This window comes from Pithys albifrons, chromosome 2 (genome assembly GCF_047495875.1).
Source record: "Pithys albifrons albifrons isolate INPA30051 chromosome 2, PitAlb_v1, whole genome shotgun sequence".
Lineage (NCBI taxonomy): Eukaryota > Metazoa > Chordata > Aves > Passeriformes > Thamnophilidae > Pithys > Pithys albifrons.
In genome coordinates this window covers 13,894,790-13,920,058 of record NC_092459.1, presented here as the reverse complement: position 1 = coordinate 13,920,058, position 25,269 = coordinate 13,894,790, and the positions used below count along the sequence as shown (strand labels likewise).

At 43.4% G+C, this 25,269-nt stretch overlaps 1 protein-coding gene across 1 annotated transcript; it reads left to right on the top strand.

The window, feature by feature from the left end:
* The first annotated feature begins 3,106 nt into the window (after positions 1-3,106).
* Positions 3,107-5,310, top strand: ID2 (inhibitor of DNA binding 2). The gene is made up of 3 exons (XM_071547806.1): positions 3,107-3,563; positions 3,774-3,838; positions 4,512-5,310. The coding sequence occupies exons 1-2, from the start codon at positions 3,216-3,218 to the stop codon at positions 3,828-3,830; spliced, it is 405 nt and encodes a 134-aa protein (XP_071403907.1). The 5' UTR covers positions 3,107-3,215; the 3' UTR covers positions 3,831-3,838; positions 4,512-5,310.
* Positions 5,311-25,269: the final 19,959 nt, after the last annotated feature.

Genomic DNA, 25,269 nt, shown 5'->3' with positions numbered 1-25,269 from the left:
GTCTGCGAGCGCACCCCCTCCTTCCCACATTCCCTCGTCCCCCCCGCGGCATGGCGGGGCGTCCGGCAGCGGCCCCCGCTGCAGGTGCGCCCGGGAGGGGGAAGCGGGGCCCGGCCCCGCCGCGGGCGCAGCCCCGGTCGTCATGGCAGCCGCCTGAGCGGCGCCGCCGGGCCCGGGCGGCGCGGGCGGGGGGGGCGGCGGCGAGGGGCTGATGTCACGGGGCTGGCGCCGCGCAGTCCGGGCCGGCCCCGGGCGCGGGGCGGGGCGCGGGGGGCGCGCAGGGGGGACGGCGCCCCCGGGGCGGCCGCGCTGCAGCCGCCACTGCCGCGCACCCCGCGCTGCCCCGGGCCTGGCGCCGGGTGGGGAGCGCGGCCCCGCCGCTGTGGCCCCGGCGGCGCGGAGGGGAAGGCGGCGCGTTGTGCGCGGCTCTGAGCGGTCGCGGGTCCGCTGTTCGCAGCGGCGGCGTCTCGGACTTTGCGAGCCAGCTGTAATAACACTGGTAGAAAACCTGAGGAGGCGGACGCACGGCTCCCGGGGCTGCCTGGGACGGGCCGTGGGGAAAAGTCCCCGAGGAGCAGCCCCGGTGGTTTCGGGGCCCCGCAGGGTTCCCCCGGGGCACGGGCAGCGGCGCAGCCCCGGCTGCCGCCACCGCGAGTGGCACCCGCGTCGGAGCGAGGGAGCCTTCAGGGCTGGCGAGCCGCTGGCAAAGCTGTCAGGGCTAAGAGATCAGAGCTGAGAGAATGGAGTGTTGGGAAACGCCGCTTGAGCCGCTCGCCCTTGGGAAGCTGAGCCTGGCTGCTGGCGGGCTCTACTTTGTGTGCAGAAAGCGCTCATGACAGTCATTTGGTGACAGAGAAAATAGGCAGGGTACCCTCCGCAAAACTTCCCGGTGTTCCAAAAAGCGCGCTAAGCCCTTGGTGTGGAAAACCGAAAGCGTTAGCGCAGGGTCCTGTGCAGCGCCCGGCCTTGCCCGTCCTGCCGCGCTGTCCAAGCGCTGTCCAAGCGCGACAGTGATGGGAGAAGCATGAACATATTTACACTGGCTATTGTTATACCAAAAATACGGTCAAAATTTCTTCCACTGGTGCCTTCATTATACAGAAAGGCAAGCACGTTGCAAGACTAAAATCTGTGCCCGCAGGTCAAATACCACCACCAATTGATATCTTCGCAATGTAAAGGACTGAAGTGATTTTAATCGGGTCGTTAATTGGCAGAGTGTTTATTATTATTATTATTATTATTTACTGTCTGTAACTGCACTTGAACAGTGTACTTGTCTTATCAGATTCAATGTTGAGATTCACTTTCACCCTCCGCGTTTCAAAACGCGTTGAATTGTGTTCCTGTCAGCTTTGGCACCGCCTCCAGTCCACCCCCAGAGAACAGCCCCGGGGCAAACACCCTGGTGTGACAGTCACCAAAGTGTCCTGCTAGAGAATAGCCAGCCACCAGCTCAGGAATGCCACGTTAATTGGAAAAAAACACTGATGCGGCTCTTCGCTGCTTTGTCTCCAAGTGTTCGTAATGTTCCTCCCCCACAGCCCCGGCTCCCTTCGTGTAGCTACGCAACTACAGGGCAGATATATCCAATATTTGTCTCCTTTTAATACTTATGATTGACAGCATAATCCTCACTGATGTTATGGATGTGTGCCGTTACTACGGTTTTGTTTGCAATGAACACTAACGCACTTTAAGCATCCGTGTGGTTATTACAGAATTGCTGCTATTTGTGCAGAATTTAATTTATATTAATTGTATATATGTGGTCACGCTTTCTTAAGTTGAACTTTCCTTTGTTATACAGCCGGTAGTATAAGCAAAATACAGGAAAATACAGTGGAGCTAAAGTCAATAAAAAATCAAAGTCACTTCTCCAGCCGAACAACAACAACAACAAATTAACTTTTTCCTCTGGAATGTTTCTGTAAGATGTTTCATTGGCTGCAGCCAAAAGCTGCTAAAAGTACAGCGTGTAGTAAGTATTTGCATTTGTCACTAGAAACAATCTATGCATAATTAATGGCAGTACTGTGTCACGAGCACTGATAGGGCGCAGATGAGCAGCCTTTCAAGGGTAATACATGTAAATGCACTTTCAATATGCACATTTGCTTAATGATATCCAATTACTAGTGTCATCTGAAGTAGTCCTGTCCTCGGGAAGCAGGGCGGGGGGAGTGACGCCTGCCTGACTCTCGGGGCAGTGTCCCGTTCTCATCAGGGCAGAAAGTTGCAGCGAGGTCTATAGATTTATTTATCTTTAATCTTGATTTGTCTCATTCCTGCGTACACCCGCAGCCTGCCGCGCTGGGCTGCCCGGGCCTTGACTTAAGCTGCCGTGTGTTGGGTACATGGAAACACCGCCGGGATGCTCCGTTCGCCGTGACTTGGGGAAAGCTCAGTCCCCATCTCACCTCACTGCAGCGAGATCTGCGCGTCCCGCACCGCGCTCCTCGCACCGCGCCGACAGCCCGGCACACCGCTGCGTGCCCGTGCGGAGGGAAGGGTGGGATGGGGCAGTGCGGGATGGGGAGACCGTGGGATGCGGGGCAGTGCGGGATGTGGGGCAGGATGTGCCAGGGCAGTGCGGGATCGAGAGACTATAGGATGCAGAGCAGGATGTGCCGGGGCAGTGCGGGATGGGAAGACTGGGGGATGCGGGACAGGATGTGCCGGGGCAGTGCGGGATGGAGAGACTATGGGATGTGTGGGGCAGGATGTGCCAGAGCAGTGCGTGATGGAGAGACAATGGGATGCGGGGCAGGATGTGCCGGGGCAGTAAGGGACGGAGAGACTATGGGATGCAGAGCAGGATGTGCCGGGGCAGGGAGGGATGGAGGCTGCGGTGTGCGGTCAGTGCCGAGCAGGGCAGTGTATCCCGCACCGTACCCCATCCCGCGCGGCGCCATCCCCGCGCCCCCCGCACTATTTACTGCCTCAGCTGTGCCGCACGGCCACGCCCCGCGCCGCGATTCGCTGTCCCGGCGGAAGGCCCCACCAGTGAAGGCGCCGCAGGGTGATGGACGTGCGGGCGTCGGCCAACGGCAGAGAGCGCGGGCCGGGCCCGGCCGCGGCCGCCTATAAAGGTGGGCGCGCAGCGCCGCAGCTCAGAGCGAGGTTCGGCAGCGCCCGAGGGGGACGGCAGTGCCAGAGCTCCGCAGGATCCAGCCCGCCCGCCGGAATCGCGCACTCCGCGCCCGTCTGCCAGCATGAAAGCCTTCAGCCCAGTGCGGTCCGTCAGGAAAACCGGCCTCTCGGAGCACAACCTGGGCATCTCCCGGAGCAAGACCCCCGTGGATGACCCCATGAGCCTGCTGTACAACATGAACGACTGCTACTCTAAGCTGAAGGAGCTGGTGCCCAGCATCCCGCAGAACAAGAAAGTGAGCAAGATGGAAATCTTGCAGCACGTCATCGACTACATCCTGGACCTGCAGATCGCCTTGGACTCGCACCCCAGCATCGTCAGCCTCCACCACCAGAGACCTGGGCAGAATCCTTCCTCCAGAACTCCTCTGACCACCCTCAACACAGACATCAGCATTCTCTCGCTACAGGTACGTGGCTCGTCGCTGACCTGAAACGGGGAGCTCGGGCGGGGTTAGCGATGTCCCCGGCGCGGAGTGCGGGGTGGCAGCGCCCGCGGAGCGCTGCGTGTCCCCCGACGCGCCATGCGGGAAGCGCTGCGGGACCCGCACTGTCCGCTCCGCGCTCCCGGAGTGCTCGGCCACCTCGCCCTTATACTGGTCTTCCTCTTCTTCTCGCAGGCGTCCGAGTTCCCCTCAGAGCTCATGTCAGGCGACAGCAAAGCACTTTGTGGCTGAACAGAACGGTGAGTGCAGTGCGTATTATTCCTAAACTTCGATTCAAAGCTGTCTCCCCGGAGAAGGGGAGGCGTGATGGTTAGTGCCAAGAGTCGGTCCTAAAGTTGATTTGGACGTGCGTTTGTAATCCTTAAGAAATATGACTTAAACTGAGTTTTAAGGTCCTAAGCGTGTGTGTGTGTTGCTAAGGTTCACCCAGCAGCACAGGCTGCTCTGATCCTGTTTGCTGCTTAATGCAAATTCTTAGCTGTTCTTGGAGTCTTAACTTCCTGGGCCAAAGTGACTGATTAAGTTGGGAATCTTGGCACAATTCCTTAAATTCTGTGATGTGGGATTGTGTGCACTATCAGTTAAGTAAGTGACTGCTTTTAATCAAATAATTGCTATAAGAGGCAGACTGGCGCCTCTGAGCATTGCGTTTGCAGAGATCTAAATAAAGATTAGACTGAGAATCCTCTTTCTACCCTTTCCCGGGAGTGTATGTTATTTCAATGTTCAATTTGTGTTCCTGAGAGCGAGTGTGTGTGAATGTGTATGTGTTGCATCTGGACGCCAGGGTTTGCCCAATCTCTGAGTGTTTGGTTAAATGTTCAAACTGTGGCTTCCTCTCTGGCGCCAGTCTGTCCGGATCTCTGCCCTGTTAGCATTCTCCTAAATATGCCTCTTTTCAATCTCTTGCAGGTGTTCCACTGATGAGATTTTTTTTTTTGCACAAGAAAATGTCTACAGGATTCCTTTTTTTTTTTTCCAAGGTGCTGAATTTATTTTTCAGCTGTATCTGGAGGGGAAAATCCATGTTCAATAAAAGGACCTTTTAAAATTAATAAAGAAGAAAAAATCAAGATTGATCTTTATCCCCACCCCACTTTTCAACTTGGACTGAACCTAGTTATTTATGAAGAGACTCTTAAATACCCTTTCCCTAGTTGGAAGGCTTCCTTTATATACTATTCCCAGCGTGGGGAGTGAAGCAAAAATCTCAAAAGGAGTTGCCCATTTTAAAGCAGACTTTGCCTTTTTTTTCAAAGGTGGAGCGTGAGTACCAGAAGGATCCAGTTTTCAGTTTTTTAGGAAAGTCTGTGGTCAGAAATTACCTTTCTGACACAAACCTAGGACTGAATGCTGTGTATATATTTATATATAAATATATATATATGAGTGAAACCTTGTGAACTCTTTAATTAGAGTTTTCTTGTATAGTGGCAGAAATAAACATTTCTGCAAAAAGTGTAATGATGTACTTAATCATGCTAAACTTTTTATAAAAGTTTAGTTGTAATCTTAACCCTTTTTATACAAAATAAATCAAGTGTGTTTATTGAACTGATTGCTCGCTTTATTCTTTGGGGACCAACTGTTTGCTGGCTTTGATTTGTGTTGTGTTTTTGTTGTTTTTTTAATACTTATACCTTCTGTTATGACTTATATCAAGTAAAATTTCAAATATGTAGAGACTATAAAGAATAAAATTACCTGAAGTGAATAATTCTTGTAACTTGGAAAATCTTATTTGAGTGTATATTGCAAACTTCTAAGTGATCTGCCTCTTAAGCGGTATGAAAGGAACTGGATGAGGACTTTATATTACACAGGGAATGCTATTGACAAAAGTGTTTGGAAATGTACAGAAGCAGTTAAGCCTGAGACATTCCCATGGAGTATTGTCTTTTTTCTTCTCTCCCACCCCTATGAATAATGCAGCTCAGGGCAGTAGTGGCCCAGATCTGGTAATTTGTGCTTAGAATAATCACTCAGAATTCAGGGTTGTGGGTGGTTATTAGTCCCCCAACTATTAAATTTCTCTAAAAAGTCTAAATGTAAGAGTTGGTGATGCGTTAACATGGGATCTAGAATGATGAAGTGACTGTTGCCTTTCCACACTGGAATTTTCATGCTTCCATGCAATATTTCAATGAAATAGGGTTTTTAATCAGTTGCAGCAGCTTCTCCATATGACTAAGATACTGGGAATTGAGCTAAATCGCTGTTGTGTTACTGATTAAACTTTGGCTGCTCCTACAGGGACTCTCTCCATAAGAATTAAATTAAGTTTGAAATAGGAGTCTAAATTCCCAAAATCCAGCAACGATACGTTTCTTCTTTTCTCTTTTGCCCTCAGAAACTATGCAGTATCCTTATTTATTCAAGGGTCACTTACTGTGCCCTATGGAAGTACTGTTCTTGGACATGTTGTCATAAGATCGTAGATGTGGGAGCTTCACCTTACCAGATGACATTCTAATTTAATCTCACTCATAAACTTCCCTGAAATGGGAAGTAATTGTGGGTTCTACTTATGAATTGGAGAGTCACATGTAATCTGAACGAAAGAAACTTCACTGCAGGTTTCAAGTAAGTACAGCTCTCTGTCAGCCTTGTGCTTTGGGCCTGAGGGAGCACGTTTAGGGTTTCTGTGCACTGGGGACTCTTAGCGTGAAAGGCAGGAGCCTCACCTGGGGCCAGTAACACTTTCACCAGCGAACAGGTGGCTGGGTGGTGCTTTGGGGCAGCAGCAGCTGCCTTTCCTTGCCCTTGACACCAAATCCATTCACGTAGGCTGGGAGAAAGCCAGCTCTGATCTCTTAATACTGACGCTGCCCTGCCCAAGCAGCAGCGCGCCCTCTCAGAGGATCAATGCAATCAGAAGACAAGAAGGGTTAGCAAAAGCTGGGCCGGGCCCGGGGGGTGGAGAAGGACACGGCCCAGAGCTGATCTGCCTCTCACCGTGCCCAGCCCCGCAGAGCTTGGGGAAATCTCTCCCTGCAGCGCACACCGGCTGTGCCTCCTGTGGCCAACCCTCGCTACTGTGAACGCCCGGAGCGGAGCGCACGCCTCGTTCCAGCTTCGTGCAATCTACATTTAACCCTGACAGCCCACTACTGAAATACTTCACTGCCGCAAGACAGCATGCCTCAGTCCCTAACACACTCCTTTTCCTGCATGTTTTACCGAATCCTGAACAGTAGCACATTCGGAGTTGTAATCACAGTATTGAGATCTTTATCGTTCCAAACTAGTAACAATCTAACGCAATTGCCTCCAACTTCACGGTCAAAACTAATTTTTCACCCCATTGCTCATTTTAGGGGTAAGACCACACTAAGCATCACTGTAATTTTATAAACTGAACTGTGGGTTTAAAGAGCTGCGATGGTCAGATCACTGTAATTATTTTAAGATCAACTCCTTTAGAAACCAAGGCATTTACACTTTGATATTTTTAAACTGCGGGATGATTAACACACTTGTAGAATGAAACCGATTTTCTTATCATGCATAGCCAAAAGAGAAATTCACAATTTACAAGGCGTGGGGAGCTGTGCAAGAAAACAAACAAACATGTAAAAATGTAAATTAAGAAAGGAAAAAAATTTTTCCTCTTTCAGGATTAACTAATTCCTCGACGTGACAGTGAATTCCTGTGAAGAGAACTAGGGGCTTAAGCTAGGTGCTCGCTTGGAAATTCAGTCTTTGGTTTTGTTCTTGAGATTTTATCATTCAAAGATAAACAGCAAGGTCAAAACTGAGTGCTCAAAGCCTTAACATTTATTCTTGAAGTTTCCTTGAAGATGTGGAATTTCTTTATTCTATAGCATTATTGCTGTCCCTCCAGAATACATTAGAAAAACCTTTGACATTTTCACCACTTTCCCTGGCCCATTTACTGTCTCTGGACACAGCTGCTGCCAGCAGCCCTGTTAAGTGAGTTGCCGAACACAATAGATCAAGAGGACCTGCAGTCAATGATGGGATGGCAAAATAGTTTTGGCAACAATCCTGTTTAAACTGGGCAAAATGTTTTTGAGTAGGCCACATATGAAAGTTGCAAATGCACCTAAAGGCACTTCCCCATGGGGGAAAACAAACAGAGATAAAACAAGAGGACTGTCTCATCCAGAAGAGAGGTTTCCAAACGTGGCTTTTCTTGTGTATTGTACTTCCAACACATGGCCCAACTCCCAGTCTCATCCCATCCAGAAATGGGCGGGCTCATACCCACAGGTGTCCCTTCAGTCCATCTGCAGGTAAGGGAACGCAGAGAGCAGGCTGGAGTTTGTTTATTGACTCCTGGGAAAACAGCATGGTGTATCTCGCACCAAAACCATTCAGAAGCCACGTGCAGAACCGGTGCCAGTGTTTTGACAAAAAACACGACCGAGAGCGCTGACTTCCGAGCAAAGGCAGCACCTTGGAGCTGCCTGCGCTCCGCGCCGGGTTCGGTGCCGCCGCGCGGGGCGGGCGGTGCGTGGAGGTCCAGTGCCACCCTCCGGGCCCGGCGCGCACCGCAGCGCCACCGCCACCGCCACCGCCACCGCCCCGCACGGCGGGACCTGCCCCGCACGGCGACACCGCCCCTCCCGCCCTTCGCGGGGTGCCTCGTCATTATTTAAAACCCCGCTTTGTACTTGCTTCTGGGAAACGATGCTTTAGCGAATTTAGCTCTGCTGGCTGGGAAGTTCAGTGCTAAGAAGCGACACGGCTCGTAAAAGCCTGAAGAAAAAGGTGCGTTGAAATAATGAATACTTTGCTTATGGGAGAAATACCATTTGATTAGCACTAATTTGTATTTGATTCTGGAAAGTAAAACACGTTCTCTAAACAATCTCGTATGTGTTAAGAATTCTTCTGTACAACAGTTTGCAGTCTGATCGATTCATGCAATGTTGGAAAGAGATAAAATTATAATTTACTAATAAGAATTATCATATTTGTGAGTAAGCACCTCTTCCTGTTTACCACTGCCCTTGCTTACTTGCAACAAGCAATGATTTACACAGCTCTCACTGGAGCTGTAAGGAAGAGGGAGAGCAGAATGCAACTGTCGCAAGGCAAAAGATTGAGTAAAATACCTTAACACTTGTATCAATTTTGTTCAGAAAAAGATTTTTACAAAGGTACTGTTCAAAACTACTGTTTTGCAAAAGGATCAGTATTTTGCAATTCTACATATAAATGAAAATGTTTGATCTTTGACATCAAATTTGATTTATCCACATTAGCATATTCCTCTCTAAATCAGCCATCTAAGCTATCATATCATATATATCTAAAATGTAGGAGCCAAATATAAACACATCTCAATAAAACAAAACCGATATTGCACAGCAACAGTCACTGATCATGTGAGCCACTTGCTAAAGTAAATTAAAGGATAAAACAAAGCACAAAAACAAATGAAGTTACTTTTAGAGTCATAGTAACTGAAAGGAATTCATATTTCAGTGGGTTGCTTGACTTGAAAAAAAAGTATTAAAAAGGGGGGACACTGAGCAAAGACTATAAATAGGGCCAAACAGAAAAATTAATTGCACAGGAAGTGCTGCAATGGACTCACTGCTGCTAGCTGCCCTAGAAGACAGTGCTTTAGTTGCTATTTCACAAGAACATGATGAATGGATAGATAAAATTTTATTATATGAAGCTACAAGACCTATCCAGATTTGAAACAATTAAACTAACTACATTACTTGCCAAAAAGAATAAGTTTTTATAATTCCCAGTAAATATCACCACAAATTACACCATGTCTGTGGCGAACAGTTTTATGAATATATCAGGTATTTCTACTTAAAACTAACAGCCTGAAACAGCTCTGAAGTTTTACTACTAATGGCAGGACTTCAAAAGCTCATGCAGATTTGGGTTGGGGTTGTTTTTTTTGTCATCGTCGTTTTGGTTTTTTGTTTTTTCTTGGGGTTTTTTTAAGAACTGGTCTGTAAATCTGCTGAATTTCTGTTTCATTTGGAAGAGAACAAATTAGTGGGGTACTTACCATCTTGCATTTGAGCAGTTTGAGCAGACGCAGGACCAGCAGTATTGTCTCACTTGAAGCCCACCTCATGGAATCCTCTTGCTGACAGCTGCAGTAACTGATGCTCAAGGATAAGCACAAAATCAGCTTTGGGTGGTATTTCCTCCATGTATTCTCAGCATCTCATGTTCTCCTAGAACAGATTTCCTCATATTTTTGGCATGTAGATTCACTTGATGTAGTTTGTCAATACAGATCTTGAGTATCCTACTGGATTTATGCCTGTCATTTTTTTCTCATCCTGAGAAGAGGTGTGGTGCTCTGAAGGGGTAGAAAGAGGCAGTAAGAAAAAGGGAGAGGCAGGAAGAAAAAGGCAGGAAGAGACTAAATATCTCTGTCATAATAGACTGGAAAAGATCAAAGCAGCATAACTGGCCCCAAAAAAGTTATAAGGTTGAAGTTTGAGTTGCAAGAGTCTTTCACCTGGAGTAGAGAGCCCAACTTCCAAGCCAGGCAGACCATGGCACTCAAGCACACCACAAAACTGAGCTGGGTGGCTACATCTGATAGCAGCACTCCAGGGAAATGCAGCGTATTCCACAACCTCCAGAAGTGGCGTTCAGCCATACAGCTTGCTCATCCACAAGCTCTGTGTGACCTTTTAAAAATCTGTGCAGTACTTGAAGAGAAGGAATGTGATTATGGTCTACTGTAAACCAATGTAGAGAGCAGAGGATACAGGAGAGCTAGTGGTCACAACTGGTGTTGCTGTTGAGATTTCTCCCGTGCTCAAACCAGTAGCTTTACACCCAGTAGTAACACATAAATGCCCTTTAGAAAAGACATGGTCTCATACAGCATCAGAAAGAGACAGAGACTTACCTTAGAGGAAGTGGGAGAAAGTGTTTCTCATGGATATCACTATGCAGGATGTTAACTACAAGAGGTGTGGCAGGTAGAAGACACTTATCTTCCATCCATTCAAAGTAGGAGAGATTTGCTCCTAGAACAAGCGTATACAAAAAACCAAAACCAAACAAACAAATAAACAAAAATTATGAACATGTAAATATTTTTTAAAGTTCAGATTCAGTGTCAACATGAGTTAATATGTAGGAATAAAATGATGGGAAATGATGCGTATGAGAACACAGTGCCACTGGTGGGGGTTTGCTTTAATTAAAAACTTTGCATAAAATGCATCAAGTAAATCTCCCATTAGTACTTTTCAAAAGATAGAACAGTCAGAAGGTTGAGGAAATCACATGCCAAATCTATAAACTCAGTCTAGCGCTTGTTAAAAAGCTGTTTTACAGCACATAGATATTTCCACCCAACAGATATGAAGGTGTTACACATGTGGACACATGTTGTTTACTAATCCTGACTGATTCCCATTTTGCTGAGATTATCCCATTTTTGCTGTTACCACTCCTGCTGGAAAAGTTGGAAGTGTTGGTTGGACATCATCCTGTAACTATCAAGACATCACAGTACCTATAAAAGGAGACTGTAAATTCCACCATAAATCTGCTTCTTCAGTCACTCAAAAATTTTGGCAGTTCTTTGGAGATTAAATTTTTTGACTGAATTATTTTAATTCATGCACCTACCTAAGTCTAAAAGTCTAATTTAGAAGAAAAAGCTATGCTGAGAGGAAGAAGGGTTTCTTATTTAGAAGTTTGGACTTTTGCAGTAAACATATACATAAAAACCGTATGTTATGTACACACAACATCCAACATGCAATTAGCAGTTTATTGACAGCATGAAAAACATACCTCATAATTTGAAAATCTGAAACAGTGTCACTAATATTGAATGATAATTTTTGGCAGCTTTGAATATTTACTATTCTTTTTATTACTATTTTAGGAGGTTTTGAGGTCAGCAGTATTTTTGAAAAATATAAAAGTGGATGAACAGTACTTGCTAAGGGAAAGGAAGCACTTATGGAGAGCTATCCAAAGGCAGTAACATATACTTGGATTATGGCAGTCCTGGAAGGAAGCAGATTTGTTAGTTATGAGCTTAGAAATAACTGAAATTTTTCAAATGGAAAAAGCAACTCAGAAGCCAGGGATCAAAGTGAGAAAATGAAGCAGATCCTTCCAATAAATACTGCAGGATTTATTGTACTTCCACTGAAAAATGTGAAGTGACAACACCTTGTCACAAAACAATGGAAATGTGACTACAAGTGGAAGGATGAGATAAGAGGGATACACAGGGCAGAGATAATAAGCAGTGTTGTGTACACACACACACACAAACACCCCAACACACACACACACATGCATGCACGCACGCACGCACACACATGTGCACGCACACACACACACACGCACACACACGCGCACACACGCACACACGCGCACATGCACACACACGCGCACACGCGCACACGCGCGCGCACGCGCACACGCGCACACGCACACACGCGCGCACACAGGCACACGCGCACACACGCGCACGCGCTCACACGCGCACACGCGCACACGCGCACACACACGCACACGCGCACACACGCGCACACACGCACACACACGCACACACACGCACACACGCGCACACGCACGCACACGCACGCACACACACGCACACACGCGCACGCGCTCACACGCGCACACGCGCACACGCGCACACACACGCACACGCGCACACACGCGCACACACGCGCACACACGCGCACACACGCGCACACACGCGCGCGCACACACACACGCGCACACACGCACACACACACGCACACAAGAAAAGACTTAAGAAAATCATTCTTCTGGGAACAAAAGCAGGTTTTATGCAGAGAACCACAGATAATGAAAATATGGGAAATACAGTGAATGAGGTAAAGAACTGTCCAGGTAAGAAAGAAGCAGAACACAAGAAAGTATATAGAAAGTGATTGCAGTCACAAATTCCACAAGAAAAAAAAGTAGAGTGATTAGAACAGAAGTATGTAAAACTCATCCCGTGAACTCAGGAAGAGGATGGGCAGATTTATCCTTCACCAAAGAGTTTTAATGGAGTTAAAAAACCTTCTTGTAATTCCACAGTATTTACAAATATTAAATGCTAGCTTCAGCTGGCCTTGGACCTCAAACAGAATATAAATTATTTCTTTCCGTTTTGTGAATTATTCACACTGCATAACCTATGGAAGATAAACTAGGATTTTACCCCTTGCTTCCTATACCTGCCACAATAGATTAAATTGAAGATTTTCTAAGGAAAAAAATAAGATAATTACCTGTAAAAATATTTTGGGAAAACCTCCTTTTGCAGGTTTACTTGCTAGGAAAATTATGAATGAATCATCTTCAGTAACACAATTCCTGCCAAGCATACAGTAACAACAAAATATTATCACAGGAAGCATGTAATTCCCTTAAAGCAGGGAGAGGGAAAAATAGGTCAACTTTGACAATTTTTTTTTTAGAGTCCATACTGAATTTTGTTAGTGTTATTTCTGATTACATATCATGCATTTATAACATCATGACCTCACATACAATTTCAGGAGGTTACCAATAAATGTCAGAAATAGTAGATATGATGAGTAGAGTTCAGTAGATGACAGATCAGATGACTGATGCTAAAACCAAGAGTTCTGTGATCTAAATTTCTCTATCAATCAGATTTGCCAATGAAAGTCATTCACTAAGAAACAATAAAACCAGGTTCTCTTAGTATACAATTTGCAGATTTATAAAGGAAACCCAGCTCTATAAGTACTATTTTTGGAGGGCATTAATAAATTCATGTGGTTACCCAAAGGTTAGAGAGGGAATGGATGTGAAGATCCAGCATTTTTTCAATCCTGAAAAAGGACATCTCTGTAGAACAAGTCCAAGGGAAACATGACTGCAGCATGTGAAGATGAGCCTAAGAAAACTTTCAGGGTTAGGCTGGGTACCAACACCAAGGAAGATAGAATCATAGAATCGATTGGGTTGGAAAAGACCTCCAAGATCATCGAGTCCAACCCTTGGTCCAACTCTAGTCCATTTACTAGATCATGGCACTCAGCGCCACGTCCAATCTGCGTTTAAAAATCTCCAGGGATGGTGAATCCACCACCTCTCTGGGCAGCCCATTCCAATGCCTGATTACTCTCTCTGTAAAGAATTTTTTTCTGATCTCCAACTTAAATTTCCCTGGCAGAGCTTAAGCCCGTGCCCCCTTGTCCTGTTGCTGAGTGCCTGGGAGAAGAGACCAACCCCCACCTGGCTGGAACTTCCCTTCAGGTAGTTATAGACAGTGATGAGGTCACCTCTGAGCCTCCTCTTCTCCAGGCTAAACAACCCCAGCTCCCTCAGCCTCTCCCCACAGCACTTGTGCTCCAGTCCCTTCACCAGCCTTGTTGCTCTTCTCTGGACTCACTCCAGCACCTCAATATCCTTTCTGAACTGGGGCCCAGAACTGAACACAGTACTCAAGGTGTGGCCTCACCAACGCAGAGTACAGGGGAAGGATCACTGCCCTGGTCCTGCTGGCCACGCTATTTTTGATACAGGACAGGATCCCATTGGCCTTCTTGGCCACCTGGGCACACTGTTGGCTCATGTTGAGCTTCCTGTCAATTAGTACCCCCAGGTCCCTTTCTGCCTGGCTGCTCTCCAGCCACTCTGTGCCCAGCCTGGAGCGCTGCAGGGGGTTGTTGTGGCCAAAGTGCAGGACCCAGCACTTGGCCTTATCCCACTGGAATCAGCCCATCTCTCAAGTCTATCCAGATCCCTCTGCAGAGCCCAGATGGTCCAGTGCAGAGCTCAGTGTAGGACACAGCCATGGAAAATGCACAGGGCTGTACTGACACCTCAACCTTTGCAGCCTGACTGCTCTCGGTGCTTCGGACAACATTTTCAGTCATACACATCTGCATGAGCTGACCTAAACACCACCAGACTGCAGCAGGGACAGGCTCAAAAGCAAATGGCTGAGGCCTTCAGTGGATGAAAACTTGGACTAACACTTGGACACAATCTGTTACTGAGTATCTGTCCTTGTCTTTGAGACAGTGTCACACTGAAACTTAGAACCTAAATGTAAGTAAAAGGTGTATAAGGTTGTGGCAATTTGATGTGAAACATCACAGAAAAAGAAACACACTTCCAAAGAGACCTGCAGATAAAGATGCCTTGGAGTAACTGAATGTTTCACTGAGGAGACATTTATAGACATTCTGTTTCCTGGAGAGAAAAAAAGCACTTTATAAACATAATCAAGTTTTAGACATACTAGTTTGTTATCTCTTGTCTCTGAGCTATTGCTGAATGTATTTCTTTTTTGTTTGTTTGTTTTTATAAACTGATTATTTCCACAGGTTTCTTAAGCACGTAATCACAAGTCAGAAAAGAAAGTTCGTTTCATTTGATTCTTTTAGAGTTGGTGAATGATTTAAGGTGTCCATGAAAACACTTAAAAGCCACAAAACCTTCTTACCTTTCCCTTCAAAGTTCTGGCATTTAAGTAGCTCAAACCAGTAATTTATCAGCTGTTGAGGGTGATGAAACAAGGCTTCACTGATGTGGGGGAAAATAACAATCTTGTGGTTAAGACTTTGAACTGGGAGCTATGAGACATAGCTCTTAGCCCAAATTTCCTACAGATTTCACATGTGACCTCTGCAAATCATTTCACTGCTTCATGTTTCTATGCATCTGTAAAAATGGGAAATTTTGTTCTTTCTCTCGCGAATTCTTGTGAACCAGCATGTCTGATATGACATGATACTGGGCTACCTTTGTAATGCTATAAATGGGAGCATCTTAGGAACCAAAACTGGTCATTTATCATGTGAAATTGTACCTACCACACACTCACACAATTGCCAGTCATAAAGTGGGAGTTACACGGCCTGGAAGCCCTCCCAGGGTAGCATTATGTTTTACAGAAAGAATGTCACTACCAATAGGAGAGGTTCCATTGCAATAGGCCAAAGAATGGGCCTTATCCTGTTGGTAGCATTAATGTCTGAGCACTGGTTTTGCTTATGTCACTAAGTAAAAAAGAGCCAGGGAGAAAGCATAAGCACTGGGCAGCCACACATCTCTGTGTGAAGAAAAAGAAGTTTCTTTGGCCTGAAAGCAAATCTAGTAACATGATTTTATGTTGATTACATTTTGCTTAAACAAGCACATTAGAAAGTCTCTCCTTTCTTACTATACTATAATAGTACAAAGAGGATTTAAATTTATCAGATCCCTGAGGAATTAAACAGTATCATGTAAACAGTGAGGAGACAATTAAAACAAGAGCCTGGATGATACTGTGACAGAGGAGAGACAGGGCACTGAAGTGCAAAATTTCTTAAGAAGTTAAAAAGTAAACAGGAAACTATTTTATTTTAATTCTTCCAAGATACATACATTTAATTGTCAATGTTAAAAACATTGTAGCATGAAAGCAAACACTCAACATGAGGATAGGCAGGGTGTAAGGTCACTGTGCAAAATACAGATATCACACTTCTGACTGGAAGCCTGGCCATCAAGGGCATGAACAAGAAGCTGTTCATCTGATACACAAAATACACTGATTTGCTTCCGTTTCAACTGACAGCCACTGCACCCCATACAACTGGAACAGTCTGGGGGTTTTGCTGCCACTGCCTCTTTGCCTACAACCAGCTTTGTGTTGCCTGGCACTTTCTATTTCTTAGCATAAAGTGGGACCTTTTGCATTTGAACTTCTGCTGCTGTGAGAGGGAATTTTGCAACTTTTGTGGGTATTTACACCCAGCCTACTCCACCAGTGAATTTCCCAGGAACACAAATTTGGCACATGCTGTTGTTCCTTTGGGAACCCCATCCATGGTGAATGCAGTGACAACAGATGTTTGAAACAAATGTCTGTGCACTTTGCCATGTAAAACCAAAAAGTGCAAACCAGAGTGGCAGAAGGTCATGCTATGATTTGTTCACTTATATTACTCTCAGGCATTCCCAGGGAATGAAATTCCACAACTTGACCAGGTATCACGGATACTGCTTCATTGGAAAGCTTTTATTTTCAGCCTACCGGGGTTTTTTTTCACTACAAATTAGAAGCTGATTATTTTGTGCTCCACTGATAGAGCTTCTCATCTTTCTCCAACAGTATTTTACATATGAAGAAATGATGTCCATTTAGTCTTCCTCCAAAACCAACTCTTTCAATATTACATACCTGTAAGTCGTGTTTTCTGTATGATTTTGCTGTTGTCCTCCAGTTGCTTATTATAGTTGCTCAGGTATGCCTTCAGCAGCAGGACATACCTCCCCTGGATTCATAATTCACCCATCAGAGATTTCCATTTTTCCCCTCTGTCTTCCACAGTACCACTTATCTTGTTAGCTTAGTACTGGTTTACCAGTCACACTAAAACCCCTTTGTCTTCTGCAGTATTTCAGTGGGTTATACTCCATTTTACATTTGTACATTTGATTTCACTTTTGTAAGTGCAATTCTTTATGCTTACCTTTACTGAATGATGTAAATTTACAGTTCTCTATGCATCAAGTAATTCTCTCCTCTGAGATAAGGCAGGTTCAGACAATAGTAAACTCTGAAATTCCACCAGTAGGGTTGCAATTAAAGTACTGAACAAGAATGGACCAAACAGACCCCTCTGTGACCCCACTTTGACATGAGATAACTGATAATCACTCCAAGTTTACCTTTTGAAGCAGTCTGCTTTTACTCCATTGCATGATTTGCTTAAGCTTCAATGATAAAAGCCTTAGTGCAGTCAAACATAACACATCTGCTGTATCCATCTTCTGCAGGCTGGTTACTCAGCCAAAGGAGGAAACCAGAGCAATTTTATAAGGTTCATTCCTCAATATTGACTTTCAATACTTGAAGTTTAAACACTTGATGAAATTCTTGCAGATGTCAAAGTAAAGATAATTCCCCAGGCCCTCTTTTTGCCTTGAATATGGTTCCAGGTAGTCCTTTCCTGTTCTCTAATAGCTGTATCTCCATGATACAGCTATGTCTCCCTTTCTCCAAGAAAACTGATCATGGTTCATAGATTGTTTTGATGGGATCCTTAACTTCATCAGGAAACACAGCTTGGGCCATACTGACTTGAGGCTGTCACTGAAAGAAAATTAATAGATTACTATGTGGATAAAAACCTGTTGGTATGTTGGACAGGTCTAAGTGTTCAGAACCTCCCATTTCTGATCTCAGAAGCTTTCTTTTTAAAATAATTATTAACTATTTAGGATTGCAGAATTTCTCTGCTAATTTAGCATAACATGAAGAAAAAAATATACAAGTCAAACAGTTATGTGGACTCAACTTATCTTGAATTATTTTTCTGTTTCTGTCAGGTTTTCTTCAGAAAGTGTTAAAAAGAAAACGTTACAATAGCTAACCAAGAATTAATTTTGATGATGTTTTTTTAAGAATTTTCAAATCCAAATAATTCTAAGATACCTGAATAGAATAAATTTCAGTGCTACATAGCATCAACTTGGGAGATTTTAATGACTACCTTCAGTAAATTTGTTTCTGAAATGTCTTTTCTTTAGCAGTGATTTACTTTCTTGTAAGTGTTGTTCATTTACATATTTATATTGTGATTGAACATGTTCCCAGGCAGTTAAGAATTTTCAACCTTTGCACTACCCACAGCGTGTGTTCACACCACATCCTCTCACACACTTCAGATAAAAGGTACTGTGTCACCTCAGTCTTGGCTCCACTACAGAATTCCAGAGTTCTCAGACTTAGCCTTCAGTGCAACTTAAGAATATTTTTTCTCTACTTTAAAGTGTGTGTTTAAACATCTCCATGCATTACTCTCAGTGACCTGGAAAGAGCTGCTGCAGTCCTCATGCTAAGACTGATGGATCTATCTTACAAGCTTAGCAATAACCCTGTTGTCTGTGTGATGCTGTAAGTCTTGCTGAATGGCAGCTCAGTCTCTTTGTTCTGCTCTGAGCAGAGAAGAGCTTCACAACTATCTACAGTGGAGATTCTCCTCAAGCATTGCCACAGTTCTGATGAAGTGTGACACTGAAGAGGTTCCATTATAGACATATCATAAATCATTATCCTGTTCAGCAGCCTCTTCAGATTGCTTTGCTATCAACATGGGCCTCACTTGATCCTGTGAAGACAAAGCCACGCCCTCTTAGCATCTTGGTCATGAAAGAATGGGAGACCACATAAAATTACATTCCCTAATTAAAACAGAATCACTTGAGAAGAGGGAAGCTCAGGACTTCACAGATGCTTTACCAAAGAAGTGAAAGTCCTAAGTGTGGAATCATCTACTCTCCTGAACAATGTTACAATCTGAAAAGAGATGTGATCATGAATGGCAATGCTGTAAACTCCACTGAGGTTCTGTCTTGCAGTCCTAGTCCTGATCATCACCTGGTTTGCTCCCGTTGGTCTTCCACATTGCAAACAATTTAATTAAACCTGAAGAGCCTTTGGCTGGTGCACCAAGAGAATGCTGCCAGGTGAATGTAGAGCACACTATGGGATGGTTGAGCTTCTTTAGCTCCAACAGAAAGTCCAACCTTTCAGCCAAGAGAAAGCAAACAGAAGGCTTTTTAAGGACTCTGTCACAGAGCCCTTTATGCTCTTGATCAGGATTTCTCCCATAGCATAGGAATATCAGAGTACTCTGACAGAACATCCAGAACTCACATTGCAATGGGAAGGTTGAGTGGACTAGAATAGGTGAAGACTTTTTCATCAGATCAGACAGAGATGCTATTTTGAGAATTGTTACTGACAGATGTAGATAGCTATAAAAAACCAAACCTAAGATTATTTTTCCAGCAAGAGTAGAAGGGAGCTCATCATAGTAGGAGGTTGAGTATCTAAGTACTCTGTCCAACTTTTCACACCCTGAAAAGATTTCTGAAAAAACAAATCTCTCATAGGTTTCTACCCTCCCCTGAAGTTCAGGGGCAATTTAAATACAGGTGATTTTTTTCATTATTATTTTTTGTCTACTGGCCCTGAAATTAACAAAAAATAAAAGTGAAAACCATAAAGTAGTTAATAAAACCTAAACAACCTGGTCTTATGTTTTAGAAGCCAGTTATTCAGGCAAAAGAGCCATGGTCCATCTCAGCACTGTCAGGTCTCTGCTAAAAGACTAGTCCAAACAAAAGTAATTTAGTTTTTTTTTCTGGAAGTCCAAATATTTTCAAGGATGTGATTAAAATAACAGTCCCTTCCTGTACTGGAAAATTACAGAAGTGGGACTACTTTCCTGAATTTGAATTTTAAGCTTAAATGCTTTCTCTTGCAAATCTAGGATGAATCACCATTGTAATTTCTGCTTGGGAGTATGAACTGTAAATGCAGATAAATTAGTTCTATAGATCTCAGTTTTGCAAAGCACCACCAGGTGCTTAAAGAAATTACTATACAGAAAGACCTGAAAGTTGATGTGAAGACAAGAAATAAAAAATAAAAATTATTAAACACCATAGCCATGGACAACAAAATTAAAGACTCCAGTTCATATTAGCATATAAAAAGATCTGATGAAGCTGAGTTAGTCTGTCATCAGATCGAAGAGAGGCAGAAGGTAGCACAGATGGTGAAAACAGAGGAAATTATTCATGGTTCCTTGTCATACCTTGAAAGAAGCTACTGAAAAGATGATGTTGAAAATTAAGACCAGAAGGCATACCGGAACAACAAAACTTCTATACTCTCCTTTATAATCCAAAGGTGTAAATATGTCCTGAGGTTAAATAGGCTTATGGTTTGAGGATTTGTCTTTTATAGAAAATGAAAAAAATCAAGATTTATCTTTCAGAGTAGAAATACCTGAACACCAAAGGTTGATTCTTCAGTCTTTAAACAAGTATAGAACCTTGTTTTCTTCAGATTACTTGAAAGCAAAAGCTAAAATGTCCTGTACATTACAATATTTGCAGTGCCACTCAGACCTGCAGCATCAAGCATAACTTAGAGAACCACAAGGAAAAATAACTTTTCTTGAATGCAACCTTAAAATTCTTCTAGAATCTAAACAGATTTCTTACAACACAGATGAGCTGACAACTGTGCTTATCCTATCAACAAGCATCTCCTGATTATTTACCAGGAATAGCTGTAAGGAAACCAAGAAGCAGATTTTTCCCCCAACAGAATACAGTTAGAAGGTTCTTTCCACCAGCAGATATAAACTAGTTCACTTTTTGTGTGCACAATACTGTCCACAATAAACATATCAGATGAAAAGGATTTTAAAACCAGCTCTGTGGACTGTGGATATGTACATCCTGTGAATTTTCCAGGATATGAGGAGGAGGATGGAAAGATGTGAGGAAAAAAAGTATTGTAAAACCTAGAGCCTACCCAGGCTGTAAAACCTTCCTAAGGTAAACCTCCCCACCAAATAAATACCCCCATCCAGGTAAAACCCACCACCACTGCACCACAACAGCATTTGCTGCCATTGCTCAAGTGAGAAAAATTGCAGTGTGCAGCAGCTCTGAGGTTATAATGGAAGAGTTGAAGGAAGTCACACTGTCAGGAGCCAAACCCCGACCTCCAGTGAGCTGGGGAGGCAGAACTGGAATAGTTCCACAAACACGGTGTCCCCACACACCGAACATGGTGAGTGGGGGCATGGCAGGACATGAGCATGTCTAGTAAGAACAAGGGGAAAGCAAACATACACCGTCCCAAATGACTATCACGCCAAAGGCATTCAGAGTTGGAATCTTAACTCTTTGCCAAAGAGGAGGACAACAAACAGGCTGTAAGGTTCACAGTCAAATAGGAAACATAGAGAGGATGGAAAACAAAAGTGCTGAGTATTGAGAGAAAGTTGATATAATAGGAATCCTCAGTTTAGATTTCAGGATTTCTTGTGGTTAAGTGAACATAAAATAAAGGAGGTCTCTGATATAGACAAAGGTCCAATTTGACTGGCAGATGAAAGGTCAGGACTCAATTCTTGACTTGCCTAAAAAATTACATATAATTCTGTATTCTACCACAGCTGAGTGGGAAAGGAATTTTCTGGGGTCCAAAATGAAGTTAGTAAAATTTTGCTGCCTCTCAAAAGTCCTGTAACAAATTAAGAAGATTGGATGGTGCCACAATGTGTAAACATATTCAAGAATATGTATTGCTTTTAGCCAAGCACAAACCATCACATTATTTCAGAAGAGAGAAATATTCAAAACCAAAAATGTTAAATCTCTACTGATTGCTTCCCTGTGGTTTAATTAGTGAGGAAAGGCAGTAAGGCATCACAAAATTTCCATTTTAGTTTCACTGTTCCCCACAGCCAGTATTTTATGCCTTTGTTTTTATTTCTAGGTTCCAGGGACACATACAAACCACTCAAACTTTTCCTTTTGTTTTCTGTCATGAGAAATCCTGGACACAAATAAAATCTTATAATGGACCACTAGCATTCCCTTCCTCCCCTTCTCTTTCATAAACAATAAACTTATTGTACTCCAGTAACAATATACACTCTGGTTTACTTACAAAGATAATTGCAATCCAGGTTACTTCTGTAAGAAGCAATGAGGATATGAAATGCCAGTGCTCAAAAAAGAGACCTGAAACATGAAAGCACCTTGAACATTGTGCTGTGTCATGGCAACACTGGGAATTCACACAACAAAAAGAATGATCTGTTGCTAGAATCTCATCTGTATAAGAAATATACATTAACTCTCAATTATAAACTTTTGCTGTATAAGACCTCGCACAACCTCTCACCTATTTTTTTCCTACCAAAAGAATATGTTCTTCTAAACTATCCCAGGGTCTATTTTGTTTCCCACTTTAGAAGAGGAGACCTAAAATATTATAAACTAAGAAAGAAATTGGCCAACAGAATTTCTTTTAGAGGTTTATCCACTGTCCCCATCATAACAAAACATGCCTTGGGGGAAAGAAAACATTTTAATGCTTTTTAAGGCCCAAACATTTGGTGTTGTCAGTATGAGTCTTACTAAGGAACTACAATCACAACTGTGAAAACATTGCTAAGAACTCTGTAGCTCTGTCTTTCTTTCTGGAAGACAGAGCATAAATTTCTAAAACAAAACTTAACTAAAATATTAAGTGCATCACAGGATGCCAGATCCGAACATGAAAATAAAAATGTTAGACGCAAAGCTTGATAAAAGAAGGAAACCCTCAAATTGTCCTCTATCATTAATCCTGTATTTTACACAAAAGAACTAAATCATTACAGTGCCAAAGCTGTGTTAAGCTTCTCTACTCTGCTAGAGTGCCATGTGAAGACTTTAACAAAGCAATCATAAGCAACCTAGGCTTGAAATAAAACAAGATACACTACAAAAAAAAATTCAACTTTTCATTAGCTTTAAATTGCATTTTGACTTCTATAACCTGCTTCTATTTGTTAACCAAAGGGAGGAACATGCTGCATGCTCAGCTTCTGTCACAGACATCTTAATGAAAAAAGTTAGCTGGATGTTATATAGCTAAAATAATCTTTTTTATGGCTTGATTGGTCTCCATGTGCCAATTAGTCTTTAGAAAACTCTAGTTCTGTTGGAAATATGGTTTGATATTACTTATACTTTATATTATGGAATTTTTTGAGCATCCACTTTCCTATTTTTTCCCTCTTGTTAAAATTCAGAAACCTGTGAGAATATATCAAACTCATGAAACTGCTCTGTATTTTCACAGAGAAAAAATCTAAGTAAAATTTCCCCCAACCCGCCCTTATCTGATGAAATGGGCCTTAGTAAAGGTAACAGAAATCTAGAAAACACTGCACAAGGCTGACAGACAACAGTGTGTAAGGTTAGCACAGTAAGTTTAGAACAGTCTTTCCAGTCTCCTCTGCTTGACTGGAACTGGAATTTTGCTCTAAGTTCTCCCACTGCAGCTACTATTTGGCGCTGTCAGAGTGATTTAAAGAAATCCAGATATTGACAGTAAAGCACAATTTTATTACAGCCTGGCCATGGCTGGGGTCACGCAGGGGCTCATGCCTCCCAAGTACATGTCCACTGGATACACAAAATTTAGCAACTTTTATACAGTTAACTTCGACTGTTGTCTATTACAGACAGACACTTTGGGTTTAGGTTGTGATTATACATTCTGTTGCTTATTCTGTTTTCTACTACAAGGATGTTATATAACATCATGTAATGTCAAACACTGCTTTTCTCCACCCCTCACCACCCAGGTTTCCGCCCTCTGGCTGTGCTGAGAAGGTGCTGAAAGCACTTCCCTTATCAGCCTTTATTCAAGCAAGCTCCCAGTTCCTCCTGATCTCAACTGCTCATATTCAGGCACGCCGGTTTCTTTTACTTTGACTGCTTGCAATTTTGGGCAAGTCCATTTTACAAACAGTTACATTTTTTGCAAAGTCACACTAAATTTAAAAGGTAATAGTAACACAGATAAACTTTTATGCTGTATTATTTTGTCCCCGTTTCAAGAGACTGAAATGGTTAATGGCCTAAACATTGTTAAGATCACCAATCTCGTCCACTGTAGCAAACTGCAAGAAAAGCTGCTCACCCAGCAAAGCCCACCCCTCGCTGAATATGCCTAATACTGAAGGACCTTCCCATCAGGTAATTGCCTGCCATTGTCTAACTATTCCAGGTGCAGAAGGGTGTGCATGCCTGAAGGTACAAACTGGATTTCCAGATAAAGGAAGAGGTGATAAGAAAATCCTTCCTGGGATAGTCCTTATCGTGCCAGTGTCCTCCCTTCCATGATGACTCTGCTGTGAAAACCCCTCTGGGGAGCACAAAGACAGTCCCTCCCAGCCTGGGCTATTCATCTCAGATGATGGACCATAATGGACCATGATTCACGCTGACATAAGAACAGCTGTAACATCTTAGAAGGTGTCAAAGGCTCATGACTTGTCCCGATTCAGTATTACATCACCCACTGTAAAAATTCCCAGCCCCAGGGGAGACACTAGGCATTCCCACCTGAATCTGAGTGTAGAGAACTGAGGAAATTTTTGAGCTTTGTGGACTTCTCCCACCCCCAACAGATCAAGACCTTTGACCAACAGACATCAAAATTACAACTACCAAGTTTCATTGCTGGATCCACCAGGGCAGGACTATATACCTTCCTACTTTTATCCTTTCCTTCTCTTTCTTCTCCTTATACATTTTCTCAAGTGTTATTTTTATGATTATATATACTAACAACCAAACCAGCTACATAACTGTTTTCCTTTGAAACCAAACTGTTCTACAATAAACCCCACATTACAAACACTGATCATTCAGTGTTGTTTCACGCTAATGCACCCCAAGGGATCCACTACAAGAACCTGGGTTACCCTTGCCTTCTGGGGTGTGTTGTAACAGGCACAAAAAACCCAAAATCACAACAGCAAATTTAGTACCTGGTATGAACACTTCTACTACTACAGTGGCTTTCATTTAAGAGACCTCAAATATCCAGGTATTATTTGGCAATTACTTCATAATGTGTTTAGAAACCTAAATAAACTGGTAACAGATGATAAAGCTGATCAAAATGATCAAGGCCACAGGGTGCAACATGCTGGACTATGGACAGCAGGCGCTACTGGGATCCTCTGCCTGTGTGTCTTGTGCCTGTACAAAACCATCTGTTATTCTTAATGTGAAGTCCAGAAAGCTTCCTACTAGAGTTGAAAATGGAAAAAAGTGACTTTGAGGATTCTGTTGACAGAAGTGGACAGTGGAATGCCAGACCACA

What these genes read in the sequence shown, in the direction of transcription:
- ID2 (XM_071547806.1), top strand. Translation starts at nt 3,216, where the DNA reads ATGAAAGCCTTCAGCCCAGTGCGGTCCGTCAGGAAAACCGGCCTCTCG. An exon ending in TCAGCATTCTCTCGCTACAG is followed by an intron (nt 3,564 to 3,773) that starts GTACGTGGCTCG and finishes TTCTTCTCGCAG; the next exon opens with GCGTCCGAGTTCCCCTCAGA.